This window comes from Nesoenas mayeri, assembly GCF_963082525.1.
Source record: "Nesoenas mayeri genome assembly, chromosome: 5".
Classification (NCBI taxonomy): domain Eukaryota; kingdom Metazoa; phylum Chordata; class Aves; order Columbiformes; family Columbidae; genus Nesoenas; species Nesoenas mayeri.
Genome location: NC_137548.1, coordinates 67,954,673 through 67,977,886, shown reverse-complemented (window position 1 = coordinate 67,977,886; position 23,214 = coordinate 67,954,673). Strand labels below are relative to the sequence as shown.

The 23,214-nt window shown below is 53.8% G+C and overlaps 1 protein-coding gene across 1 annotated transcript in view; it reads right to left on the bottom strand.

The window, feature by feature from the left end:
- The window catches only part of MYRF (myelin regulatory factor), a 31,858-nt gene that overhangs the window by 7,186 nt on the left and 1,458 nt on the right, over nt 1-23,214 (bottom strand). The window contains exons 2-18 of the mRNA XM_080346279.1: nt 22,362-22,449; nt 21,252-21,563; nt 18,789-18,850; nt 15,461-15,755; nt 14,892-15,064; nt 14,513-14,636; nt 8,758-8,953; nt 8,271-8,347; nt 7,910-8,020; nt 7,744-7,834; nt 6,780-6,980; nt 6,068-6,176; nt 4,854-4,963; nt 3,500-3,660; nt 2,960-3,032; nt 2,587-2,675; nt 2,342-2,410 (exon numbers count right to left, since the gene is read on the bottom strand). Of these exons, the coding sequence (XP_080202405.1) occupies nt 2,342-2,410; nt 2,587-2,675; nt 2,960-3,032; nt 3,500-3,660; nt 4,854-4,963; nt 6,068-6,176; nt 6,780-6,980; nt 7,744-7,834; nt 7,910-8,020; nt 8,271-8,347; nt 8,758-8,953; nt 14,513-14,636; nt 14,892-15,064; nt 15,461-15,755; nt 18,789-18,850; nt 21,252-21,563; nt 22,362-22,449 (2,341 nt within the window). The remainder of the gene's footprint in view (nt 1-2,341; nt 2,411-2,586; nt 2,676-2,959; nt 3,033-3,499; nt 3,661-4,853; nt 4,964-6,067; nt 6,177-6,779; nt 6,981-7,743; nt 7,835-7,909; nt 8,021-8,270; nt 8,348-8,757; nt 8,954-14,512; nt 14,637-14,891; nt 15,065-15,460; nt 15,756-18,788; nt 18,851-21,251; nt 21,564-22,361; nt 22,450-23,214) is intronic.

Here is a 23,214-nt window from a genome sequence, read left to right as displayed (position 1 = left end):
AGGCTGCAGTGAGCCGGGACGAGAACGGCAGGAGAGAGGCAGCAAGGCACGGAGACAGCGAGGAGAGCCGGAGAACGCCCCAGCAGAACGTGTGGCAGCCCCACGTCTGGCAGGGTGAACCCAGAGGGTTCAGAGGACACCAGCCACACTCCCTCGATGCTCGTGGTGGCACAGGGTGCGCTCAGTGCATTTGATTCCCAGCACCCATCTCCAGGGTGGATTTATACTCTCTGATCTCAAAGTATTAAGCCATAACGGGCTCCAGGCGCTCACCATCCCTTCCGGGAGGTGCCCCTTATCTCTCGGAGACAAACTGTTCCTCGCTTTGCTGTTCTGAGAAACACGCACCATCCCACCCAGCGCCACTCCACGGAATGTCGGTGGTTTCGCTGCAGCTCTGCGGCTCAGAGCTGAGGCAGATGTGGAGGGAGGAACCGCTGCCGGGGCTGCTTTCTCCCCCATCTGCACAGGAACCCTCAGCAACACGATTTCTGGGCACCTGTGACTGCCTACGGAGATATGGGATGACGCCAGGAGATATGTGATAACCCCAGGCCCTCTCCTTCAGGGGTTGTACCTGCCCGCTGAGCAGAATTTGTCCTGAGTTCCTACCAAAGACGTGTAAGATTTAACCTGCCCAGACCCTCCCCAGGCCCAGGAGCGGCTCAGTTTGACCAGCCCCACGTTTCCCTCGTCCTGTGCCCGCATCTTGTCTCTGCCCCCAGCACCGCTCAAGGTTTCTCACAGATAAACGGAGCTTTCACTCATTTAGAGGAATCAAAACACTTTGTCACCTGCAAGACTTCTCTTATTACATTTATTTCTCTTTCTAGTGGAAGGACACCCAATGCTGGGGCTCCTGGTGGGAATGTGGGCACCAGCCTCTGCAATTAACCCTCAGCCCAGCCAAAACCCTCCCCTGTCCCTCACATTCCCCCACTTGTCACTGCTCTCCCTGCCTGGCTTTGTCTTGCAATTCCTTCTTTAATAGTTTCCTGTGAACACCCCAATGTGGAGCTCTTAGAAGAACAAATTAATTGCATTTTCCACTGCTTTTTATGTGGGGTTTTATTCAAAGGGCGCTGAAAGACAGGGATGGTTTGTTTTTCTTTTAAGGGACATATTTTGCAGCAGCCCTGCACATCCCTTCATCGAGGAGCTTTACCTTCTTTACTCAGCTTTCCCTCCTCAGGACCTTTCCAAACATTCCCAGCGCTGATGCCTCATAAAAATAGATAATTTAGGGTTTTTTTGCTGTCCTGTACTTGAGAGTGACCCCCCACAACAAAGCTCCCTCATATACGAAGAGAGGGTAGGAACAGCGCTTTGGCTAATTCTTCAAAGTCTTCATCATTTTGCATACTCCCTCCACTCCTCCCAAAGCTCCTGCTTTGCTTGTAGTATGTAATTTCTTTATTTAGTTTTGGATTAATTGGTTCTTCTATCTCCTAATCCTAATTCCCCCTTCCTGACCGGGTCTGTAATCCTTTCTGGACTCCCACTTGCTGAGATATATTCATATCCCTTTCTTTGCTTTCAGTGTAGCTGAAGGTTCTTGGTTTTCTGCGGTGCGGATGGAAGAAAGAAGAGGAATTAAGGGATGCAGCAATTAAATAGCGGGATAAGGAAACAGTAACATACCGTGGACATAGAGCGACCGGCACCCCAGGGCCCCTGTGCCGAAAGAGGGCCAGGAGACAGGCGGTGGGCACGGCAAAGGAGCTACGGGGCACGGGACGGAGGTGGGGAGGTCAGGAGGAGATGGGGAGGACGAAGAGAAATTAAACGAGGATGTGGAAGGTAATGGAAATGACAAGACAAGAATTGGAAAATTAAAGAGAAAGCGGAAAGAAAAATGGGTTGGATGAGAGGTGCAACCAGAAGAGGAGGGAGAGAAACAGGAAAGGAAGAAGAGAGAGAGAAAAAGAGACTCGTTATCTGGTACCGCGAGCCCCCCAAGGAGCGAAATGTGCCCGAAGTGACGCTGGGGCCATTCCCCCAGTGCTCAATCCACACTAAAAGCACTGTTTTCAAAGGAAAACTCCTGCCCAGAACAGACTGGTCCAGCCCCACTGCAAACTGTGGCGATGCTGTTTTACTCCGAAGAACATTCAGAGCGGCCACGAACGGCTTTGTGAGCAGCCAAACAGCGGCATATTTCCTTTTCCTCCTCTGTTCCTCACTTCTTGCTCCAGATAATTAAACCGGGACACGTTTGGTTGGCTTGACAGCTTGACTCCCTGGAACCGCGCTCAGTAACCCCACAGCAGCTGTTTCTCTGTGATTCAAACCCCCTTTTCCCGGTCACCGCATCCCTCCCACCGAGCCCAGAGGCACCAACCCCTCGATATCCACCAGATCCTCCTCGCTGCGCAAGCTCAGCACGTAGAGCGTGGACATGGACACCACACTGGAAAAAAATAACAAAGAGAAAGGTACGGGCTGAGGACAGGCACGGGGCAAGGGACACACTGAGGGACTGATCTGCTTCTGAATTTCAGCCCACGAACGAAGCCGTAGGTTCATGTTCCCTCACTGCACAGCCCAGGGATGGTGTGGGGCGAACCGATGAGCCGGAGACCTCACCTGAATGCCATGATGACGACCAGGGCGATGATGGTGCCCTGCAGGAAGCGCTGGCTGATGCAGGCCTGTTCCGGGACAACCGATGGGGACTGCAAGAGAAAAACACCCCAAAAATAAATTCCAGACTCCACAGTGCTCCCATCCTCACACAGAGCCCAACTAGCCCATCCCACCTCCTCCCCTGCAAACCGTGAACCCCGCCGAGCAGAAGCCAGATAACATCTTCATTAGGGATGGAACAACAAAAGGGAATAGATGGGGTCTCTTCCTCTGCAGAACATGTAAGAAAATGCATGAGGACCACGCAAACAACCGTTCTTGGACAAACCACCTTCCCCCACGTAGCGTCGCTCCTTTGGGAGCGATTTCTTACCTTGCTGGCTACTTTGTGGGGTCTCTTTTTGTGGGGGACGCTTCCCGCACGGCTGAACTGGCTCCCAGTTTGGCTGCGAGGAGAAAAGGAGGAACGGGGCTGAGCTGTGCGGGGACAGCTCTCGGGGAGGCTGCCGGGATTTCTGGTGTGGGGAGATCTCTGTGTGACAGTCACAGACCCCCGTCACTTCATCTGCTCAGGGTCATTGTCCAGAGAGCCTGAATTCTACCCCAAAACCTGCATGAGCTCAGTGTCATAGTTTTGCAAGCATGAGAAACTACTTGTCCTGAAAATGCCATTCACTTTCTCTAGGGAAACCAGGAGACAATTTAATACTGGTGTGTTTTGGGCTGGTATGTGTGTGCCAGACCTGTCTCACCAATCTGAGCTCCTAGTAGAATCTACCCCAGGCCAAACGACAATGGCCAGCACCCTATAATTCCTTCCCATCTCCCCTTTCCCAAACCGAGCTGTTGCTCAGGGCTGCTGGGGCTCAAAAAAGGACAATTTCCACGTTGCTCCCATGCCCTCAGCCTGTACCTGAACGCCCCAGAGCTCACGGTTGACTTCATGCTGTCCAGCCGCTTGAGCTTGGCCAGTTTGTGACTCCACCTCTCCAGCTCGTCGATGCGGGTCTCCAGGTTGTCAGTCAGCTTGCAAAGCTCCTTCACGGCTCCCACGTTCTCCATGAAGATGCGCTCCTGCCAGGGAAGACGGTGGAAGACTAAGTGGTCTGGCACATGGAGGAACTCCTGCTCCCACGGGTCTGGTGGCCCTGACAGCTCCCCGTGCCCTGTCCCAGGGGAAAGGCCACAAAACACCCGGCTCTAAGGGTGGGGAATCATCCAACATGGCACATCCAGATCTCTACAGCCCCTGGGTGCAAGAACAAGAGATACCATGGAATCATAGAATCGTTTTGGTTGGAAAAGACCCTCAAGATCAGAGTTCAACCGTTCCCCCACCCCTGTCCCTGCCCCATGTCCTGAGAACCTCATGTCCATCTGTCCACCCCTCCAGGGATGGTGACTCCAGCACTGCCCTGGGCAGCCTGTTCCAATGCCCCATAGCCCTTTGGGGAAGAAATTGTTCCCACATCCAACCTCAACCTCCCCTGGTGCAACTTGAGGCCGTTTCCTCTGCTCCTGGTGCTTGTTCCTGGGGAGCAGAGCCCGACCCCCCTGGCTCCAAGCTCCTTTCAGGCAGTTCGGAGATCAGAAGGTCTCCAGCTGCTGAGCTGTGGCCCCTGGAGGAGAACATGGGACAGCAATGGCCTGGCCACGGGCAGATGGGACAGAAAACGTCACTCTGACAGCTCCTGCCAGCCGGAGATGTAACCGCAGGGCTCGAGGCTTCCACAAAGGAGGAAAGAGGCACTAAGTTGAGCCCTGGCTGCTCCTGCTTGGGACAGAGCGATGCAGGAGGGAGCTGGTGGCTTTGGGAGGCTGGCTGTCCCCTCGGGGAGGCTGTCCCCTCCGTGTGTGACACGGGACGCTGTCCCCTCGACACCTCGAGCCACAAACAGGCTGCCACAGGTGACGGAGAGGTCAGGCAGCCCGGTGCTCTGGGTTATCTTGACATAACCACCTTATCTTATCGAGAAAGGAGAGATTATGACTAAGAGCCTCCCCACAGGAGGCTGCCAACAAGGAGCCTTGTTCTGAGGGAGATGCTGCCAACTTTTCACCAACATCAGGCCGGTTCCTCCCTGCCGATCTCTGCCGCTCCTGACGTCGGAGGGACCAGCCAGGGCTGAAGCTCAGAGGGGTGGTGTTGGCTTAGAAACGTTTCCCACGCATCACAATTTCCCCTCGTCCAGTTTTGTTTTTCAGCTCGGCAACTCCCTTGAACCAGGTTCAACAGCCTCTCCCTGCCCCTCCGCGCTGCCACCGACCTTGTTCACTACCAGAAAGTTCTCAAGGGTCTTCCCGTTGGAAAATACCAGGTCCCCGGTGTCCTTCACGGCTTCGGGGAGGATCTCCTGCACCTCCTGGGCGATGACGCCTGTGCGGGAACAAGGTGTTCTGAGCAGGGTCCTCCTGCCAGAGCTCCTTCTCTGCCCCGTGTGGGTGTTGGCAGGAACCCTGTTCACCCTTCGGATAAAGCTGGTTCCCCAATTACGTGCACAAGGGTATTTCCATCCCTCCTGTGTAATGTATGCCCTGAGTACCCCTGGGGAGAGGTGGGTACATGGAGAAGCCCTATAACCACGCAAAGAGGGAGTTGCTTTACATTTTTAAATAAATATTATATTTGTCTCTATATATTAATGTATACTTATTTAACTTTTAATATCTACATTTATATCTATAACACTTTATATACAATTTTTATATATGTATAAAATTGGAAATTATATATTATGTTATGTCATGTCATATGTTATGTCATGCCATGTCATATGTTATATTATGTCATGTTATATTATGCCATGTCATATGTTATATTATGTCATGTTATGTTATATTATGCCATGTCATGTTATATTATGCCATGCCATGTCATGTTATATTATGCCATGTCATGTTATATTATGCCATGTCATGTCATATGTTATATTATGCCATGTCATGTTATATTATGCCATGTCATGTTATATTATGCCATGTCATGCCATATGTTATATTATGTCATGTTATGTTATATTATGCCATGTCATGCCATATGTTATATTATGTCATGTTATGTTATATTATGCCATGTCATGTTATATTATGCCATGTCATGTCATATGTTATATTATGTCATGTTATGTTATATTGTATTGTATTAGATATAATATATACTATATTACATTATAATTTATAAGTATAAAATAATACAATAGAAATTATAAAATTTACATGTAACATTATTTATATATTTATAAATACATACAAATATATTTTATATACTTATATAAAATAGAGAATTAATTTAATATTTAAATAAATATTTAAAAATAACAGTAATTTCAGTTTTTACTAAAAGCTTCTAGCTCAGAAGCCCCGTCTCTCCCACCCCTGGCCCGGGGGCTGCCCCCGGCAGCGCCGCTCAGCACCGCGGACAGGACGCCGCTGTCGGCTGCAGACCCCAGAGGGACCCCGCGGTGTGACACGGGGCACGTACCCGTCTCCGAGGCGCCGTCGATGCCCACCGTGGCCGCAAACTCCGGCTTGTAGTTGTAGTGGACCAGCCGCATGCGGGAGATCCTCTTCAGCTGCTCCGTGGTGTCCACCTGCGACAAAACAGACACACCCAGCTCCTAAGCGGGGGTGTTGCTTCCTAAATTCCCACAAATCTGACCTTGAAGCAGCAAAACCCACCGTGGTGTGCAGTAAAACAGTTGTGAGATGGTGCTGAGCGCTGCCCCGACCGGCCACGGGGACAAACGGTGGGGTTAATACCTAGTTCTTGTCACCGGACAAGTTCTTTGGGCAGTGAAACCAGGAGGAACCAAGTCCCATTGCACAGCCAGGCACAGGGTAGGTCTCATAAATATGAGACGTGATTGTACACAGATTTTCTGGCTGGGAACATCCAGCTGAGAGGACTTTGGAGCAGAGTGGAGGCTCTGGCAAGCCCTGGTGTGGATTAATCTCTTTCCAGGTTTGTAACTTCTGCGTTTGTAGTTCTGGCTAACAGTGGAAGAGCCAAAATTCACAAGAAATGGTGGACAGGCTGCGCTTGGGACAGCCAGACTTCTAAGACACTTCCCATTGGGTCAACAAAAGCTCAGCTTGCCGGTAAGGACTATGTCAGAATCAGCAGCTCACAAGGACACTCACACTTTCCACGGTGCCTCTTTAGACCCCCGATCACCCCAAACTGTGGCTCGTACCTCCTGGATGTCCTCCTTCACCCGCACGTCCGACGGGTGCATCAGCGAACCCATGACCTTCACGTTGCCGTGGACCACCAGGGCTTCGTCGGGGCGGTCCGTGTTGATGCCGACCCGGCCGTGGTGGAACACGGTGTCGGGGAGCTGGGCCCGCTGCCAGAGCACGTCGCTGTCGCTCTCAAACTGCCCGGGGTTGGAGGCCTGGGGAGAGACGGGGACGGGGGGAATGAAAAGCGGTGGTAGCAGAACCAGGGAGACGGACAGAGAAAGGCCAGAGGTCAAGGATGGCCATGGAGGTGCGAAACGGAGCTTTGGAAAGTGTCAGGGATCCACTGCCAGCACCAGCACAGATCCCAGCCTGGCCTGACACCCCTGGCATCATTTGCTGCCCTGCAGGAACCCCGGCTCTGCCTGCTCTGATCCGTAAAGGAATATCATAGCATCACGGAGTCATTTTGGGTGGAAAAGCCCCTCGAGATCATGGAGTCCAACCGTTCCCCACCCCTGGCACTGCCCCATGTCCTGAGAACCTCATGTCCGTCTGTCCAGCCCTCCAGGGATGGTGACTCCAGCACTGCCCTGGGCAGCCTGTTCCAATGCCCCACATTGGAATCTCAACCTCCCCTGGCACAACTTGAGGCCGTTCCCTCTGCTCCTGGCGCTTGTTTCTGGGGAGCAGAGCCCGACCCCCCTGGCTCCAAGCTCCTTTCAGGCAGTTCAGAGATCAGAAGGTCTCCCCTCAGCTCGTGTTCTCCAGAAAACATCCTTATTTTCTGTAGCCACCTGGTATCTCAGCACTCAGAGCTGCTCCAACAACCCCAATTGGAACCACACAGCACAGCAGGAGACCAAATAACATGGTGATTGTTGCTCCTGGGTCCCAAATCCCAGGGGTTCTACCCAGAACATCCAATAAAGGGCTGTGGGGTGTCTGCAGAGGCTGAGGAAGCACAGAGGGACTTACTCTGACGATGATGCGCTCCGAGATGTGGGCTGCCAGCGTGTAGTTCTGGTTCTGCGCGTGTGCCTGCAAGGCCACCACCAGCATGAAATACCTGCCGAGAGGGGACAGAGGTCAGGGCGCCGTGCTGTGCTCAGAAGGGTTTGGAGAAGGCACCTGAGCTCCTCACCTCTGGTCGGGGTTGGGTTTGCCTTTCTTGCGCATGTTGTTGGCCGTGGTCTCGCTGAAGTGCAGCCGTCCCACGGTGACCTTGGTGACCTGCTCCGGAGGCAGGTTGACCCTGAGGAAAGGAGAACAGAGAGAGAATGGTCTTGAGGGAACAGCCATCTCCTGGTCTGCTCTACCACGGAAGGTCTACGAACTGGACATGGAGTGGGGAATGTAAAGAGAGGAAAACTTTGCTGCGGGAAACGGAGGAGAAAACCGAAGAGCGTGATACCCACAGGCACCCTGGGATCTCTCCACCCTCTCCTGCTATTGCCGGTTCCCCGGTGAACTCCCCCATGTGAACACACCCCCGCAACACTCACGTGACGGGGTTGAAGGGCCGTTTGCTGCGGTCGGACTGCGACTGCTCGATGTTGATGGACTGGTTCAAGGCCTCGAGCTGGAGAGAAAGATTTGGGCATGTGGCAAAGGGTGGAAAGCTGAGACCTTTCCCCCGTCCCACCTCCTTCCCCCGGGACAGGCCAGCTCTCTGCCCCCGTGTGACTCAGTACAACCAAATTCCAACACCCAACACGACTGTGGTTGTTCTCCAAACATGGGGGCCCACCTTGAGGGTGAAAGGATCTTCCCAAGGTGCCCGTGTACCTCCAGAGTCAAAGGTGGGGCAGAGGCAGCTCTGAAGACACCCAGGCAGTGATTGAGCCCATCTTAGGACCCATCGTTCAAGATCTGCCTTCAGCGCCCTCCTACACCTTAGCACATGAAGATGGGGTGTTGCCTGATCCCAATCATCCACCAAACACCCCTCTTCCCTGTGGGATTTGCTCCTGGCCCTTGGCTCCCACTTGCCTTCACTCCGTGCAGCTTCAGGTAGAAGCACTCTAAGGGTTTCAGGCCCTCGGGGGTCTTCACATACTTGGGATCTCCAAGCATGCCGATGTAGACCGTGACTTGGAAGTGATTCTTCTTCTGGCACACAAAGGCATCATCGCCCACGGAGAAGTTGAACCCTTTGTCAGCATCAACGCGGTATGTGAGCATGGGGCTGCAGAAACGGCAGCAGGCGTTAGAATCAGAGTCATTTTGGGTGGAAAAGCCCCTCGAGATCATCGAGTCCAACCATAACCCACCCCCGGCACTGCCCCATGTCCTGAGAACCTCATGTCCGTCTGTCCAGCCCTCCAGGGATGGTGACTCCAGCACTGCCCTGGGCAGCCTGTTCCAATGCCCCACAGCCCTTTGGGGAAGAAATTGTTCCCAGATCCAACCTCAACCTCCCCTGGTGCAACTTGAGGCCGTTTCCTCTGCTCCTGGCGCTTGTTCCTGGGGAGCAGAGCCCGACCCCCCTGGCTCCAAGCTCCTTTCAGGCAGTTCAGAGATCAGAAGGTCTCCCCTCAGCTCCTGTTCTCCAGGACTCGATGAGGGTCCTGGGGCAACCACCCCTCTATATGCTATGCTATAGCACTAATACTATAAACAAGGTAAATATGAGCCACAACAGACTAGCACCTCCTTTCCAAGGGCTGCTCCTAACAAGGGCAAGCTGCTTAAGCCTGGCTTAACACACACTGAAGATCCCTAGGTCCAAAGCCCAGAGCAGAGCCCTGGGTGCCGGATCGTGCTGGATTCCTGCCGAAATCACAACCACCTGCTGTGAAGGAAGCTTCCAGGTCCCAGCGAGCAGGTCTGGAGGAGGAGGAGGAAGATGAGGGGGCCCCATGAACACACACCAGCTGGGGATGTTTAATCTACATCTCTTTAATGGGCTGGTTACCATGGGAACGAGGGAAATATGTGGCCTTTGCAGCAAAGTCCCCTTTCTCTCACCACCCAAAGAGCCAGACCCGGGCTGGTGGGGCCCCCAGAACGCTGCTCGCCCGGTGCTGGGGGAAGGAGACATTTCTCATCCCCCCTCCCCATCCAAGAGAGCCAGCAGAACACCGAAATCCCGTTGTTTTTCATTAAAGCACTGTGGGTGAGGTGGGGAGATCAGCCTTTGACATCAGGCTTAACAGTTACAGAGCGCTCTTCCACAAAAGCAAAGCACTTCTGACTTCCACCTCTTCATACAGACAGACAGACGGATACACAGACAGATGGATACTGCCCAGAGCAATGGGGGGTGGGGACAGACTGACAGTGATGGACGAGGGGGACAGCAGCGGAATTTGGGAAGCAGGAGATACAGCCAGGTCACTCGTGCCACCCTGGTGTCCCTGGGCTGGTCACCTCCTTTGTTCTAGGAGGAAAATTATTCTTAAGGGGTTAACGGGGATGAAACCTGGAGGTATTTCCAGGCAGCCATGAGTAACTGCTCATCTCCTACACGCCAGGGACCCGGGGCTGCCGTGCGGGGCCCCGAACACAAGCCAGGCGGTGGGAGCAGAGCTACCTTAGCCCAGAAACACGAGAGGAATTCCCCTCGCTCACCCTCCTCCCTGCCCCCAATTCTCCGTCTGCCTCTTCTGGATGGGAATTGTGGTTTGGGCTGGTCCAAGCACCCACCACCCACCCCTTGGTTTGTACTAGAGAAAGCTGAGGAGAGGGAGGGTCTGACCCAACTTCCAAACCGCGCCGGTTAACCAAAACACGCTCTGGTTTGCCTCACTCAAACCGACGGCTGCTAAACACGTGGCGATAGAGCGGAGCCAGGCTCCAGGATCCCCTGCAGCTCCTATTCCGGTGCTTTTCTGTTGTAAATCCCACCTGGAAGCAGCAAACCCACTCCCCACTGCCACACGGTGTGGGGACAGCACGGCCTGAAGCACCACAAAGACTTTGGTGACACTTACAAAACAACGTTCTCCACTTCATTTTAACCCACAGGGACCTTAGAGTCACCACCACGTGTCCCTCCTGAGACGTGGTGTCTGTGTGGGGTTAGGAGAAGGAAGGACAGGTGACACCAAGGTCCTGGGATTAGGGGTGACACCCACTGATGACAAGTCAACAGCCCCAGGGCAACCAAAGCCATAGTGGCTTTTCCCAGGGAGAACGGGGGGGTCAGAGAGCAAAACGTCGGGAACAAAAGGATTATTTTAGCCAAAATGCTCCCCATGACAAAAGCAGATTAAGGGCAGAACAGAGGAGGGAGGTTTCTCCAGTTTGGGTGAGGGTGGGAGGTGACAACCCCCCCCAGCCATGTCTGGCACCACACACAAAGGAGGAGGGAGCACCCTCGTCCTCCACGGTCAAGTGTAAAGTGAAAAACACCACAAAGAAAAACTTGTCTCTGATGGAAAGGGAACCACACGGGGACCTGCAGCCAACAGCAGGTTGTCAGAGGATGCTCACACACCTCAGTCTCCTCTCTGGAAGAGAAGTCTCCCCCATTTCTCTCCTCCTTCCTTCCAGGTTCCCCAATATCTCACCCACTCCAAAGACGTAACATCTGGAGAGCCCCAAATTCAAGGGCCACTCGCTAATTCCACACAGTCCCCGCTTTGTTTCTCTGCCAGGATACAACCACCAGGATGGAGGAACCTCCAGCTGAGCGATCCATCCTGAGCGATCCATCACCATGGAATCAGCCCAACTGGGGCCAGCACCGTGTGTCACCCACCCCAAAAACACATCCAGCAGGGCTGAACCACATCACACAACTCTGTGTCACACTGGTGAGACGCAGGATCTGCAGCAAAACCAGGTTTAGTGCTGTTTATAAGGACATTTTTTCCAGCTGCGGAGTGAGATCTCAGGCTTATCCCACAGACCTGAGCTTCAGGGGACGGCACCGGTTGGCTTGGTGGGAAGCGAGCGGTGCCAGCCCAGTTCCCGGGGTGAGAGGCTCCGGGCTCAGCACGGGGATGTTTCCGTGGAGCAAAGCTCTGCCCTTCACCAGCTGCTTTCCCTCAACCCCTCCACAGTCGGGCAGCGGGAGGAGGAGCTGTCAGGGAGACGAATGAGCCCGGCTCGCAGGAGGAAAGGAGCGAAGTGCCCCGTCCCACCGCTGCCGCAGACCAGCGAACTCCTCCGGAAGGTCCAGCGAGCCCAAAACCACTAAACTAGTGCAAAAGGCCAACAAAAAAATATAAAAGTATTATCAATAAAGCTAAGCCAGAAACCTGGGTCTCCAACCAACACAGATTCCTCAGCCCACATTAAAAAAGCTTGAGATACCCAGCAAGACAAGACACAGATTTTCCAGGCACCTCCACTCGAATCCAAGCAGTAACTCTCCCCTCCTTCCTTTCCTCCATTTCCTTAATCCAGCCTAATTCTAGGTAGTCCCGTCTCAAAACTAAACCTGCGTAGTTCATATGAGCCCGGCTGCCCTTTGCTCTTCTCGGGGCAGAGGGGGCTGCCCCACATCTGCCTGGGGATGGGGAATCTGCTGCCGCTCACACGACTAAATTCACTGTACAGGTCTCTTGGGAGGCAGAAAAGGCTACTCAAGAACTCTAGAATGAGTTGAAGTCCCTCCTGTGCATCCCCCATCTCATCAGTGGCTGAGATGGAACCTGGCCCCACGATATAGCCCAGAACAGCAGAAAATGAGAACATTTCAGTGATGGATACGAGGGGACTCGATGATCTTAAGTGTATTATCCAACCTAAATGATTCTGCGCTAAGGGACATAATCCTGTGTGTGCAAGAGAAGAACACAGGATACTATTTAACAGTATTTTTTGCCCTGTAAGATTATACTTTGCATGGAATGTTCAACATAAATCCATGGCCTAAACTATTCTGTTTAGGTTTAAAAATATATTAAATAAAGTACTGATAAAGCAATTTTTCCCCTTGACCAACAGAAAGCGTCGTGCCCAGATGTAGCAGCACAGCTGGATCGCTCCTGTGCAGCAGGAACCACCGGATTTCTTTTGGACCCCACTATTTTTGAGGCAAAAGAGGAGGAAACACTATGAAATGGAATAATTCCCCTGTGTGGAGGCGGCTCCCTATGGGTTCCGGCATCCTGAGGGCTCCGTCTCCCTCCTCAACCTGCCCCTTGGTCTCTTTTCTTAAGAACAAGAGCAGGAAAAAAACATCAGATAATTGAAATTCCTGGGGCTGTGAAGAGGTTGTGAGCACCTGGATCACGGGGGAAAAACATCTGTTCCCTCCATGGGCAGGAAAATCCACCGGCGCACACAAACTAAAGGACCATTTGTAGCAAAAACCGGCCTGGGAATGGTCGATCCTCGCTTTATGATCTTAGAGGAAACTAAACTCACGGATCTCTAAAAGACACATTTGTTGAGTATAGCCCAAAGGCAGAAAGGATGGAAGAGGCTCCTACCTACTAAAACCTGAATTAGACAACCTAAAGAAATGCCATTCTAGGAAAAGGAGGATCAATCTTTCGGTGTTTCTCATAGACCTGCTCTGCTGTGGTGCTCTAGTGGGAGAATTAAGTGATCTGAAATGCAGACAGTGATGCAGGTTCAGCCTGCGTGGGTTCTCCTCAAGCCCCAAACCCACCACAAAGGAGGGAGAATCCGCCAAGGTAGCGTGTAAATAAAAATGAATCAATCAACCCTTGACCTCAACCCTTAATTCTGGTCAAATCCGGCTGCACAACAAACTGCACGTGGGTTCCTAAAACCTCCGTGAAGTCAGTTAAAAGGAATTTACCCATTACACAATGGGATGACGACCTTAATGCCGCAGAAGGAGGTTTGCTTGAAGTCTTAAAAGCAGGTTTTAGGTAAGTGAGCCCAAAGATGGCAGCAGCGCAGGGCTGGGTTTGCACAAGGTGAAAGCTGATCAACATTATGGAAACGGTTTAGTAAACCAGGAGTTACCAAGTCGCCCTTCCCTCCTGCCGCGGCTGGGGAAACCACATGAAACACATTTTACAAGTGATGGAACGTCACCAAAGAAGCGACTGACTCCAACAGCCGTGGGAACGACCCATCGCGTGTCCCGTCACTGAGGACGACACAAGGCCTGGGGTTATTTGGTATCACGGACACCAAATATCGCAGCGCCCCCTCCTCCGTGTCCCCCAAGAGGAGGAGGAGGAGCGGGGGGTGGGTTTGCTGGGCGAGCGGTTCCTGGAAGCCAACCTGCCGCTTGCCAGCTCCCTGTCACCTCCCAGGAATGCAGGGAGGGTGTCTCGAGCCAGGCTGAAGTGGTTCTAGATGATCTCCAGCCACTCGTGCTATGTGTTGGCTAGAAAACCTTAATACTTGTTTTAAAATCCAGGCCCTTGCTAAGCCTGGGCAGGAGGAAAAGGCGCTGCCGGTCCAAACCGTGCTCAGGGCAAGGCTGGATTTGCTAACACAACCCTCCATGGCAGACCAAGGTCTCAGTGGTTGCTGAACTGCCACCAAACCTGTTTGATTATCACCCAAGCTGCTGAATTGTCACCAAAGCTGCCAAATTGTCACCAAAGCTGCCGAATTGCCTTCTGCCGGCTCCTACAGCAACAGCCCCATCTCCTGACCCTCCCTCAGAGAAATCATCTTACCAATGACAAAGGGAGAGCATCCCCACCACGGTGCAGGCGAGGAGAGCTCCGCAGGTGACAGAGGGGACACGGGGCATCGCAGGGACATCCTTGGCCCATCTCATGAGCAGGAACCCCCTGACCCATGTCCCTTTTCACCAACACGTGAAAGACGAATCAGACTTTCCTTTTCTTTCTGAATTACTCACAGCTCTTTGTAGTTGGCATCGTACAGAGTCGCCCACTTGTTCTGCTGGTGCGGCTGCCACTTGATCGACTGGTAGTTGGGATCCAAGTAGGAGCCGTTCAGACTGTCGTTATCTTGAATCAGGCCTGTGGTGAAGGGGAAAATAGTGATTTTAATCCCTGTGACGGAGTGTCCGATTGGGTAAGAGCAGAAGGAAGCAACTAGTGTGGTCTGAACATTGCCAGCGGGCATGAGATTTGGGCCAGGATGAACCCACCGCCCTGCTGTCCCTTCCTTGGGGTTCCAGATGGGGCGAACCCCCCCTGGCTGGCACTGGGGGTTTGCATGCTGGGCGTATGAAGGGAAAAGGAAGAAAAAAGCGGGGGCAAAAAGCCCCGTACCTGGTGAAAGTGCTCCCGGCTGGTGCCAGGGAGGCGTTGGGGCTCGGTCGGGGTTGAGCGGCACAGACCCCATCCCCGGCTCCTGCTTTATCAGCCCGTTGAGCATCTGGGCGTTGAGGGTGTTGGGGGGCGACTCGGAGTGTTTCCGTTTCTTGGCGGGGTGCACCGGGAGGCTGCGGGGAGCGCGGGAGAGCACAGGCTGAGGTGTGGGGAGGGAACAGCCCCAAGACCAGGGAAAAGTGGGGATCTCACAGAAAACCCAAAATGTTCACGCAGGGAGCCACAGGCTCTCCCAGCACCACCATCCACCCGCCCCATGACCACCAAGCTCTGCCACATCCGTGCTCTGAGCCCCGTCTTTGTTTTCCATCGCTGAGCCCCAAGCTGTGCACCACAAACCCCCGCCCCGCACTGCCTCATCTCCACCTCGACGCCTCCCCCAGAACCAGAGCACACACTCCTTAACTTGCCATTAAACCAAATAACTTCGCTCGTACGTTCTGCAGCGCCCCCCCAGCCACCCCTTCCCCAAACCACACAAATTAATGCCGAAAAGCCCCGGATCTTACTCTGCCCCGTGTTGCTGGAGCAGCTGGTGCAGCATCTGCGACTGCTGGGCATGGTGCAGGTCGGCGGGCGCCATGGGGGGCACCCCATAGGGCGGCATCAGGGGCTCAGGCTTCAGGTAGAGGTCCCGCTGCAGCGCGGGGAAGTGGGGGGCGTGGGGGTGCGGGGGCGGCGGGGGGCCCTGCAGGTGGGGGGGTGGCGGCGGGGGGGGCGGAGGAGGAGGAGGGTGCTCCAGGCGGGAAGGGGGGGTCATGTGGCACATGTTTTCGGGGGTCATGGTCCGGAGGAGGTGAGGATCTGGAAAATGAGAGAGGAACAGAGGTCAGAGCGGTGAGTAGAGACGTGTGTGCAGTGTCCTGAGCACAGGTCCTGCACAGACCCGGCTCCTCTGACCCTCAGCCATCCGGGTCCTGCTTATCTTCTCTGGGCTCCAGAGATTAAGAAGGACATGGAATTACTGGGGGGAGTACAGCGAGAGCTACAAAGATGCTGAGGGGTCTGGAGCATCTTTGTGATGCGGAGACACTGAGAGAGCTGGGGCTATTGAGCTGGAGAAGAGAAGCTGAGAGGGATGTGATCAATGGATCAATATCTCAGGGTGGGTGTCGGAGGATGGACCAGACTCTGTTCAGTGGTGCCCAAGGCCAGGGTGAGGGGCAACGGGCACAGACTGAAACACAGGAGGCTCCATGTGAACATGAGCAGAAACTTGTTTGCTGGAGGTGCCAGAGCCTGGCCCAGGCTGCCCAGAGCGGCTGTGGAGTCTCCTCTGTGAGCCATTCCAGCCCCTGGGATCCTGTGTGATCTGCTCTGTGACCCTGCGTGAGCAGGTGGGGCCAGGGAGCTACAGAGGGACCTTCAGCCCCAACCATCCCATGGTTCTGCAACCCAAAATTCAATGGACAACCAGGTCCTCAAGCTGAGGGACAACAGGGAGGATTCCCATGGACGGGCATGGGAACAAGCAGAGAAAGAAGAGACAACTTGAATGACCCTGGTGAGGATTTCTGGGGGGGCACTTGCTGCTTGCTTTTTCTTTTTTTAATTTAAACCACAAGGAAACTTTGATCTCTACATTTAAATAAACAAAAAAGGGATGATATTCAAATGGGATCCCACCTTTCTCCTCCTCTATTTGAACTGGGTACCACAGCCAGGCCATGACGAGGGGTCATTTGACTATAACACCATCAAAAAAAGCTCAGTGTGTGGAGGGACATGCAAATCCAGCCCTTTCTGCAGCTGCTCATCCTCCAACCAGCCCCGAGCTCCTTGCACAGCCCAGCCAAGGGCTTTAACTGCAACCAAAACATTTTTGGAGGCTAAGAGCAAAAAATAAAGCGCATAAAGTCAAGCAATGTGGTTGAATCCCTCCCAACATGCTTCGGGAATGACCAGAAATTAGTGATTAGCTTCACACTGCACAAGGTGTAAAGAAACTGTAAAGAGAAGCAGCTTTTCACCCAAAATGTGCTGCTTTGGCAAAAATGGAACCCTTGCGCAGCTGATTCTGCAAGTGAAGAAACGCAGTGAAAAAATACAGGATAATGAAAAGAATCATCAACTTTAGTGCAAGAGGTGTGAGAACTGAGCTGGGAGCAGATCCACGCAAGGACATCCGCGCACAGGAAAATCTCCGTGCTTGAGATTTGACATACGAAACATTTCAGAAGGTGCACGATGAAGGTGAAGCTTCATGAGGAACCTCAGCATTTCTCCTGCATGGAAGTCCTTCCCTCCCATCCCGTCATTAAAAGAGAAGATCTCAACTCCCCTGGGCACCAAAGAAATGAGGGACAGACCCCTGGGGTATCGGGACACCAAGGGGTGCAAAGGGACAGTGACTTTGCAGGTGTTTTAAGTGCAAGACAAAGCTGCTCCGCACCCCTCTGTGGGCATCTGATTAAGCTCAGCATCAGGAAAGTGTGGAAAAAACACATCCAGGGGCTGTCCAAGGCTGTCACAGGGGATGGGGACGTGGAAGGGACAGAGGGGACAGTCCTTGCCAGGCTGCTCCCCAGGCAGCTGCCACCAGACACTGGGCTGGATGGACTTTGGTCTCAGAACAACCGGGCAGCGGTTGAGGAACGAGGCCAAAGCTCTTGACCAGGAATCAGAAAACTCCTCCCGTTGCGAGGTTTGGGAACGTCAAATGTATTTATGCCGAGCCCTCCTATTGAAGGCTGGGCCGCTTCCACCCATCCTGCTGTCTCCAGAGCCTTCTGCTGCCCACCAGGATCTCCATTTGCACAGGTGACATCCCTGGGATGACAGATGACACCCCCGCGATGGACTAGCTCTGCTTTTCAGCCAGGTAGCGATGGTAGTGGGCAAGACATCATGTCTTCACCATGTCCACCGCACACTACACCTTCCCCGGGCTCCCAGCCCAGCTGGGGAAGGGGCCGAGGCATCTGCCAGACGCAGGACCCACATTCTGGGCTCTCAGACCCAGGGTAAAAAACAGCTCTGGGAATTTGATCTTTCCCTGGCAAGGACGGAGCTGCTTTGGGGGGCTCCCCGAGCTCTCCCCGCGGTGAGCAACCTGGCCTCTTTGTTATATTTAAGGAAGGGCCAGGAGGAATTCCAGGGATTTTTTTTTTAGCAAGATAAACAGAACTCTTGACCTCTTCCATCAAAAACCAGAGCAGGCGCTGCTGCTGGTGGGACTGGGCGGGATGGGGAACAGGCTGCTGTGCCCAGGGAAGGGGGCTCGGGGGAACCTGCCCTCCTCACCAACAAGTTTGTTCCGCCAAAGAGCAGCGAAGGTCACCGGAGGAACCGAAGAACACGGGGTGGCTTCCCCAGGGCAGTGACACTGGGGGGGACCCAGCTCTGTCTGCCCTTTGCATGGGGAGCGAAGACCCCCGGGGACACACTGAGGGGAGGAAAAGGTTGGAGAAGGAACTTACTGCAGAACGGCGGGTTCATTTCTGCCTCCCCGAGCCGGGCTCCATGTCAGGGACACGCTCCTCGCCTTTCGCTCGCCCGCAGAGGAGGGCAGGACGAGGAGGGCCGTGGGGTCCACATGCCGCCCCACTGGGGACACCCCACGGTGCTGGTGTCCTCCCGTATCCCCGGGCTCCCACCTCGCCTTCTCCCGTCCCCTCTCCGTTCGCTCTCCCCCCTCGCAAAGACCAGCAGCAGAACAATAGGCGAAAGTCTGGGGATATTTACTAACTGATAATCTCCCCACGTATTGCAGCCGCCTGTTTTCTCCCGTCTGATAAAGATTTCAGAGCCAACCACTTGCACGGAGCAAAGAGGGGGAGGATGTGGGTTTGGGGTTTGGATTATTACGCTTTTTTCCCTCTTTTTTGAAGCACTTACCGTTCACCTGCTGAGGGGAATAGGCTTCGGATCCCGAGTCGGGGGGAGAATCAGGTAAAGTGCTGCAAAGCAATGGGGAAAAAGAAGGGAAAATCATTTTAAACCAGTTCCCAGTACAACCAAGAGGTCCAGCTGGATCAAAGCGCTCTCCGGGTTCCGGTTGGAAATCCCGGGGTGATGGGATCTGTCACAGCTGTCACTGTCACCCCGCTCCCCACATGGTTCCCTGGACCTCAGGAGCAGGGACAGACACTTTGGTGACCTGCTGGTGAGACCTCCCGTGAAAAGACGCTGAGCAGGGATGTTCTGTGTGCTTCCCCATGGGTAAATGGGAAAAGCTGGGCTGGGAGCTGAGATCTGATGCCCAAAAGCGAAGGCTGGGAAGCCCATGGGATGGATTCTGCCCCGTGACCTGTACGGACCTGAGCACCAGCACAGCTGCTGGCGTCACCTCCAACCCCACCAGGATCTGTCCCTGACTGCAAAATACAACCAAACGAAAAGGGGAGCTCTCAGGTGCCTTCTCTTTCCTTATTTACCTCCAGCAGCTGGGCTCTTCAGCCATTTCCAAACTCATTGCAACCCATTTTTCTTTGGATTTTCTTTCAGTTTTGCAGCCCCTCACCTCGCGTCCCGCTGCAGCACGGGCTCGGCCACCGCGCACCTTCAGGCCAGGGCAAAACGTTCCACCGCCCTGGTGCACCACGGAAGGACCTGCCCATCTCAGGTGGTACCAGCTATTCTCTAGCAACGTCTTGGAGATCAAACACATGGAAAAAATAGAAGCTCTGCTCCCAGCCAGACTGAGCCACGGTCACCGCAACCCAAAGCTGCAGCAGGGAGATGTCTGCAGTAAGTTCTGGCCCATGGAGATGATTGGGTTGGAGATATCTTGTCTGTCTGTCCATAGCTGCTCCATCGCTGGTGACACACAGCCTCAGCAGGTTTCCGCAGCCCCGTAACTCAGCAAAATCTGCTCCTTATAGGACAAATGCACCAGAGGAGCTCACAACCCCACAAACCAATTCTCTGTCTAGCAGGAGAGGGATGAGGTACGGCAACCCCGACAAAGAGCCCTCATCATCCTCCACCTCCACCTGGAGCACCTTTCCACCATCCCCTCCTACACTTGGTCTGGAGCATCTACCACTAGCCTTATTTCCAAGCTTCTGGCCATGACTTTGTACTATATTTCTTCTGAATTTATCAGCATTTGTGCCTCAGCAAGCCAAGGTTTTGCAGAATTCACATCAGGAGGTCCTGCAGATACGCCCAGCACAAGGGAAGGGTTTGTTGGTATCCAACACGTGAGATATTGCTCCTCCAGGAAAATCCTGGTACAATGGGGAAGAATAGTTCTGGGATGCTGGAGAAAAGCTGCCATCAAAGCTGACGCAGTTCATCTACATCCAAACCGAGGTCTCCCCCTCCAACAGCAAATGATGATCCTTCCTCGTGACCCCTCTCACCCTGGAGAATGTCAGGACACGACAACCCATCACGTCCTGTTTTTGGCCATGGTTCCCCCTAAGCTTTCTGGGAACCCAGGAAGGGAGAACTCTCTGGTTTGGGAATAAAATAAGGGCAGATTTTGTTTCAGCCTGTCTCTTGCTGGAAGATCTTTCCAAGTTCATCCAAAGTCACCTCAATGGGGCTGGTTCAGCGTTTTGGAAGCTCCCACATCTGGGAATCTCCAGGCCATACTTGCTGACAACACTAGAGGGCACAAGGACAAGGGAAAAAAGCCAGACAGCGGCTTGTAGATGTCCAGGGGTCATCCTGGCCCCTCACATCCACCCTCTTCCATGGAGGAAGGGGCCCAGCTCCTCCTGGTACAAACTATTGCGGATGCCTGATGACTTTGTGCACTTTGATTTTCATCTGTCCAGCTTCAGATCATCTTCTTCCCACTCCCCCGTGATGGGGCGACAGCAGCAAGGACCAGACCCTGCTCAGATGCCACCTCTTTCTTCTCTTGAGTGGAATATCTACAACACCAGGCCAAGGGAATTACATCTCATTTAATTAATTGTCTTCTGCTGGGATAGCTATGGGAATATCCCAGAGACTGAATTTTGTCTCGTTCCAATTTATTCTTTGTCTCTTCCTTCTTAAAAAAAACCCCTACAATGCTACAATATTCTCCCATCATGCATTTGTAGATGTGCAGCATCCCGGTCACCCAGAGCTGATGGCTCCACCACCACCAGCAGACGTGGGGGATGCTACTGAGCCTCTCAAACTCAACACAGACAAGATCCAAACCAAACAACCTTTTGGGAAACTTCAGCACCTACACTTGTAAAAAACCATCTCTCTGTGAAGCAAGAGCTTAATGCAGATGGACGCTGCCAGCAGCGGAGGCACCATGGGACAAACCACACCGACCCTCCAGGTGCCACCAGCCTGGAGAAGGACTTGTCCCACCATTTGCCCTCGTTCTACCACCCCAACCCCACTTACCCGGGTGCGTAGGAGGCCTTGGGCTCTGATTTGATTGCAGGGACCACGTTGTTTAGGCAGTGGCCACCAAGGTAGCCCTTGGGCACCACCATGCCATTGTTGTTGTTGCAGTTGAGGTGAGCACCGTAGGCGGGTCCACAAGGGTTGGCCAGATGAGGCCCATGCCGGACTGGGAGCTGGTTGCCCGGGGGCGGAAGGTGGAGGGAACCGCTGGGAGAGGGGTTGGTCACATTGGAGATGGAGCTGGCGAGAGGCGCGGTGACGGGGGTCGAGCTGGAGGGCTGGGGGTGCGCGGGGATGTCAGGGAAACAGCTGCGAGAGAGAAGGGGACAACCTCAGCAGAGGGACAACCCCGGCAGAGGGACAATCCCAGCGGAGGGACAGCGAGACGGTACGTTCTGCCCACCCTTCCCAGCCGTGCAGCAACAGGGATGGAGTCACCCAGGTGCTCTGGGACACCCAGAAAACAGAAAACCAGGCAGCATCATGGTGGCACCAGCAGGAGCGTACAGGTCCCACCAGGGTGGGTGGCACTGATTCAACCCCAAGGGTTTAAAATCCACTGTAAAGCCCAGGAGTGCCCAGGACACCAACCCCAAAGCTCGTGAGGACATCAGGATCTGCTCGCCGTGCTCCAGCTGACACACCAGCACTGGGAGGTCACCTTGTCACATCAGTCCCAAAGGTCCTGCTCCCACCCTGTGTCCCCCAACACCGGGGCTGCTCCCCTGGCTTTGCCGACACCGGTGCACATAGGGAGACCTTCCCTTCTCCACGCTCGGGTTGTGCTGGGATTTAATCTTTCACACCGAGCTCCCAGTGCTGGCTTTATTGTTGCTCGAATGAAGGGAAAGTCTTTTGCAGTGTCCTCAGAGAGGGGAAAGAGGGGACATGAGAGATCAGGGAAATTCAAAGGCAAGGAGCCAGGAAGCAGAACTGGAAATGAGTAAGTAAGAGAGCAAAGAGCAATAAAGCAGGACTCCAGGAGGGACGGAGGCACAGTGATTTCCAAACAATTCCTCAAATTGCAGGGCTGGAAACTGCTCAGTATCACCGCACAGAAAACAACAGCGAACGCTGTTCCTGCTGCAGAGCAAGGGGGGCACTTACATATCTGGCGAGTCCTCCTTGCTGATGTACTCTTCCAGGATGCTGGTGTCGATGTTCGATGGTTCCAGAGCTCCATTAATGTCGTGGCCTGTGAGGAGAGAGCAGGTGGAAGCGTGAGCCGTGAGGAGGACACGAAAGGTCTTTGCTTTGCAGGTCAGAAACACAACCGGACCTCTGCAGAGTCAAAAACTGATCCGAGAAGATCTGCACATCCTTCAGTTTAAGGACCACCATCTGTCCATGGGTACGGCCAGGGTGGAGTCACCATCCCTGGAGGGTTGGACAAACGGAGATGAGGTTCTCAGGACATGGGGCAGTGCCGGAGGTGGGTTATGGTTGGATTTGATGATCTCGAGGGGCTTTTCCCACCCAAATGATTCAACGATTCTATCCACATCTCAGTGTAAAAGCAGACAGGTGGGGCGTGTGGACAAGCCATGGCGGTGACACCGCCCTGTAAGCTGGACGTGCCGGTGGGGTTTGTCTACAGCCATTTTCAGGCCAGGCTCTGGCTCTGGGACATGGGGCCTGCTCAGGACCAGGCTCAGGACACATGGAAGAAGGAAGAACATGGGGTTAGGCCTGAGCTCTGCAGGACATGGCTCCACACAGCACCAGAGCCAGGTCTTGCCCAACCAGCCCCAACAACTTGGTGCTGATGGGGCCGGCAAGAGCTTTGCCAGAGGAACCGCAAGAGCCACCAGCCTCGCCGGGGAGGTTTGCAGGCCAGAGGAGAAGGAAAGATGGTTTCCATCCCTTCGGACCCATCTCGACTTTGCAGAACACACTGGAGTTTCTCTGCTGCTGCCACAAACAGCTCTGGATCAGCTCCCAACCCCGCAGGAGGCTTCTC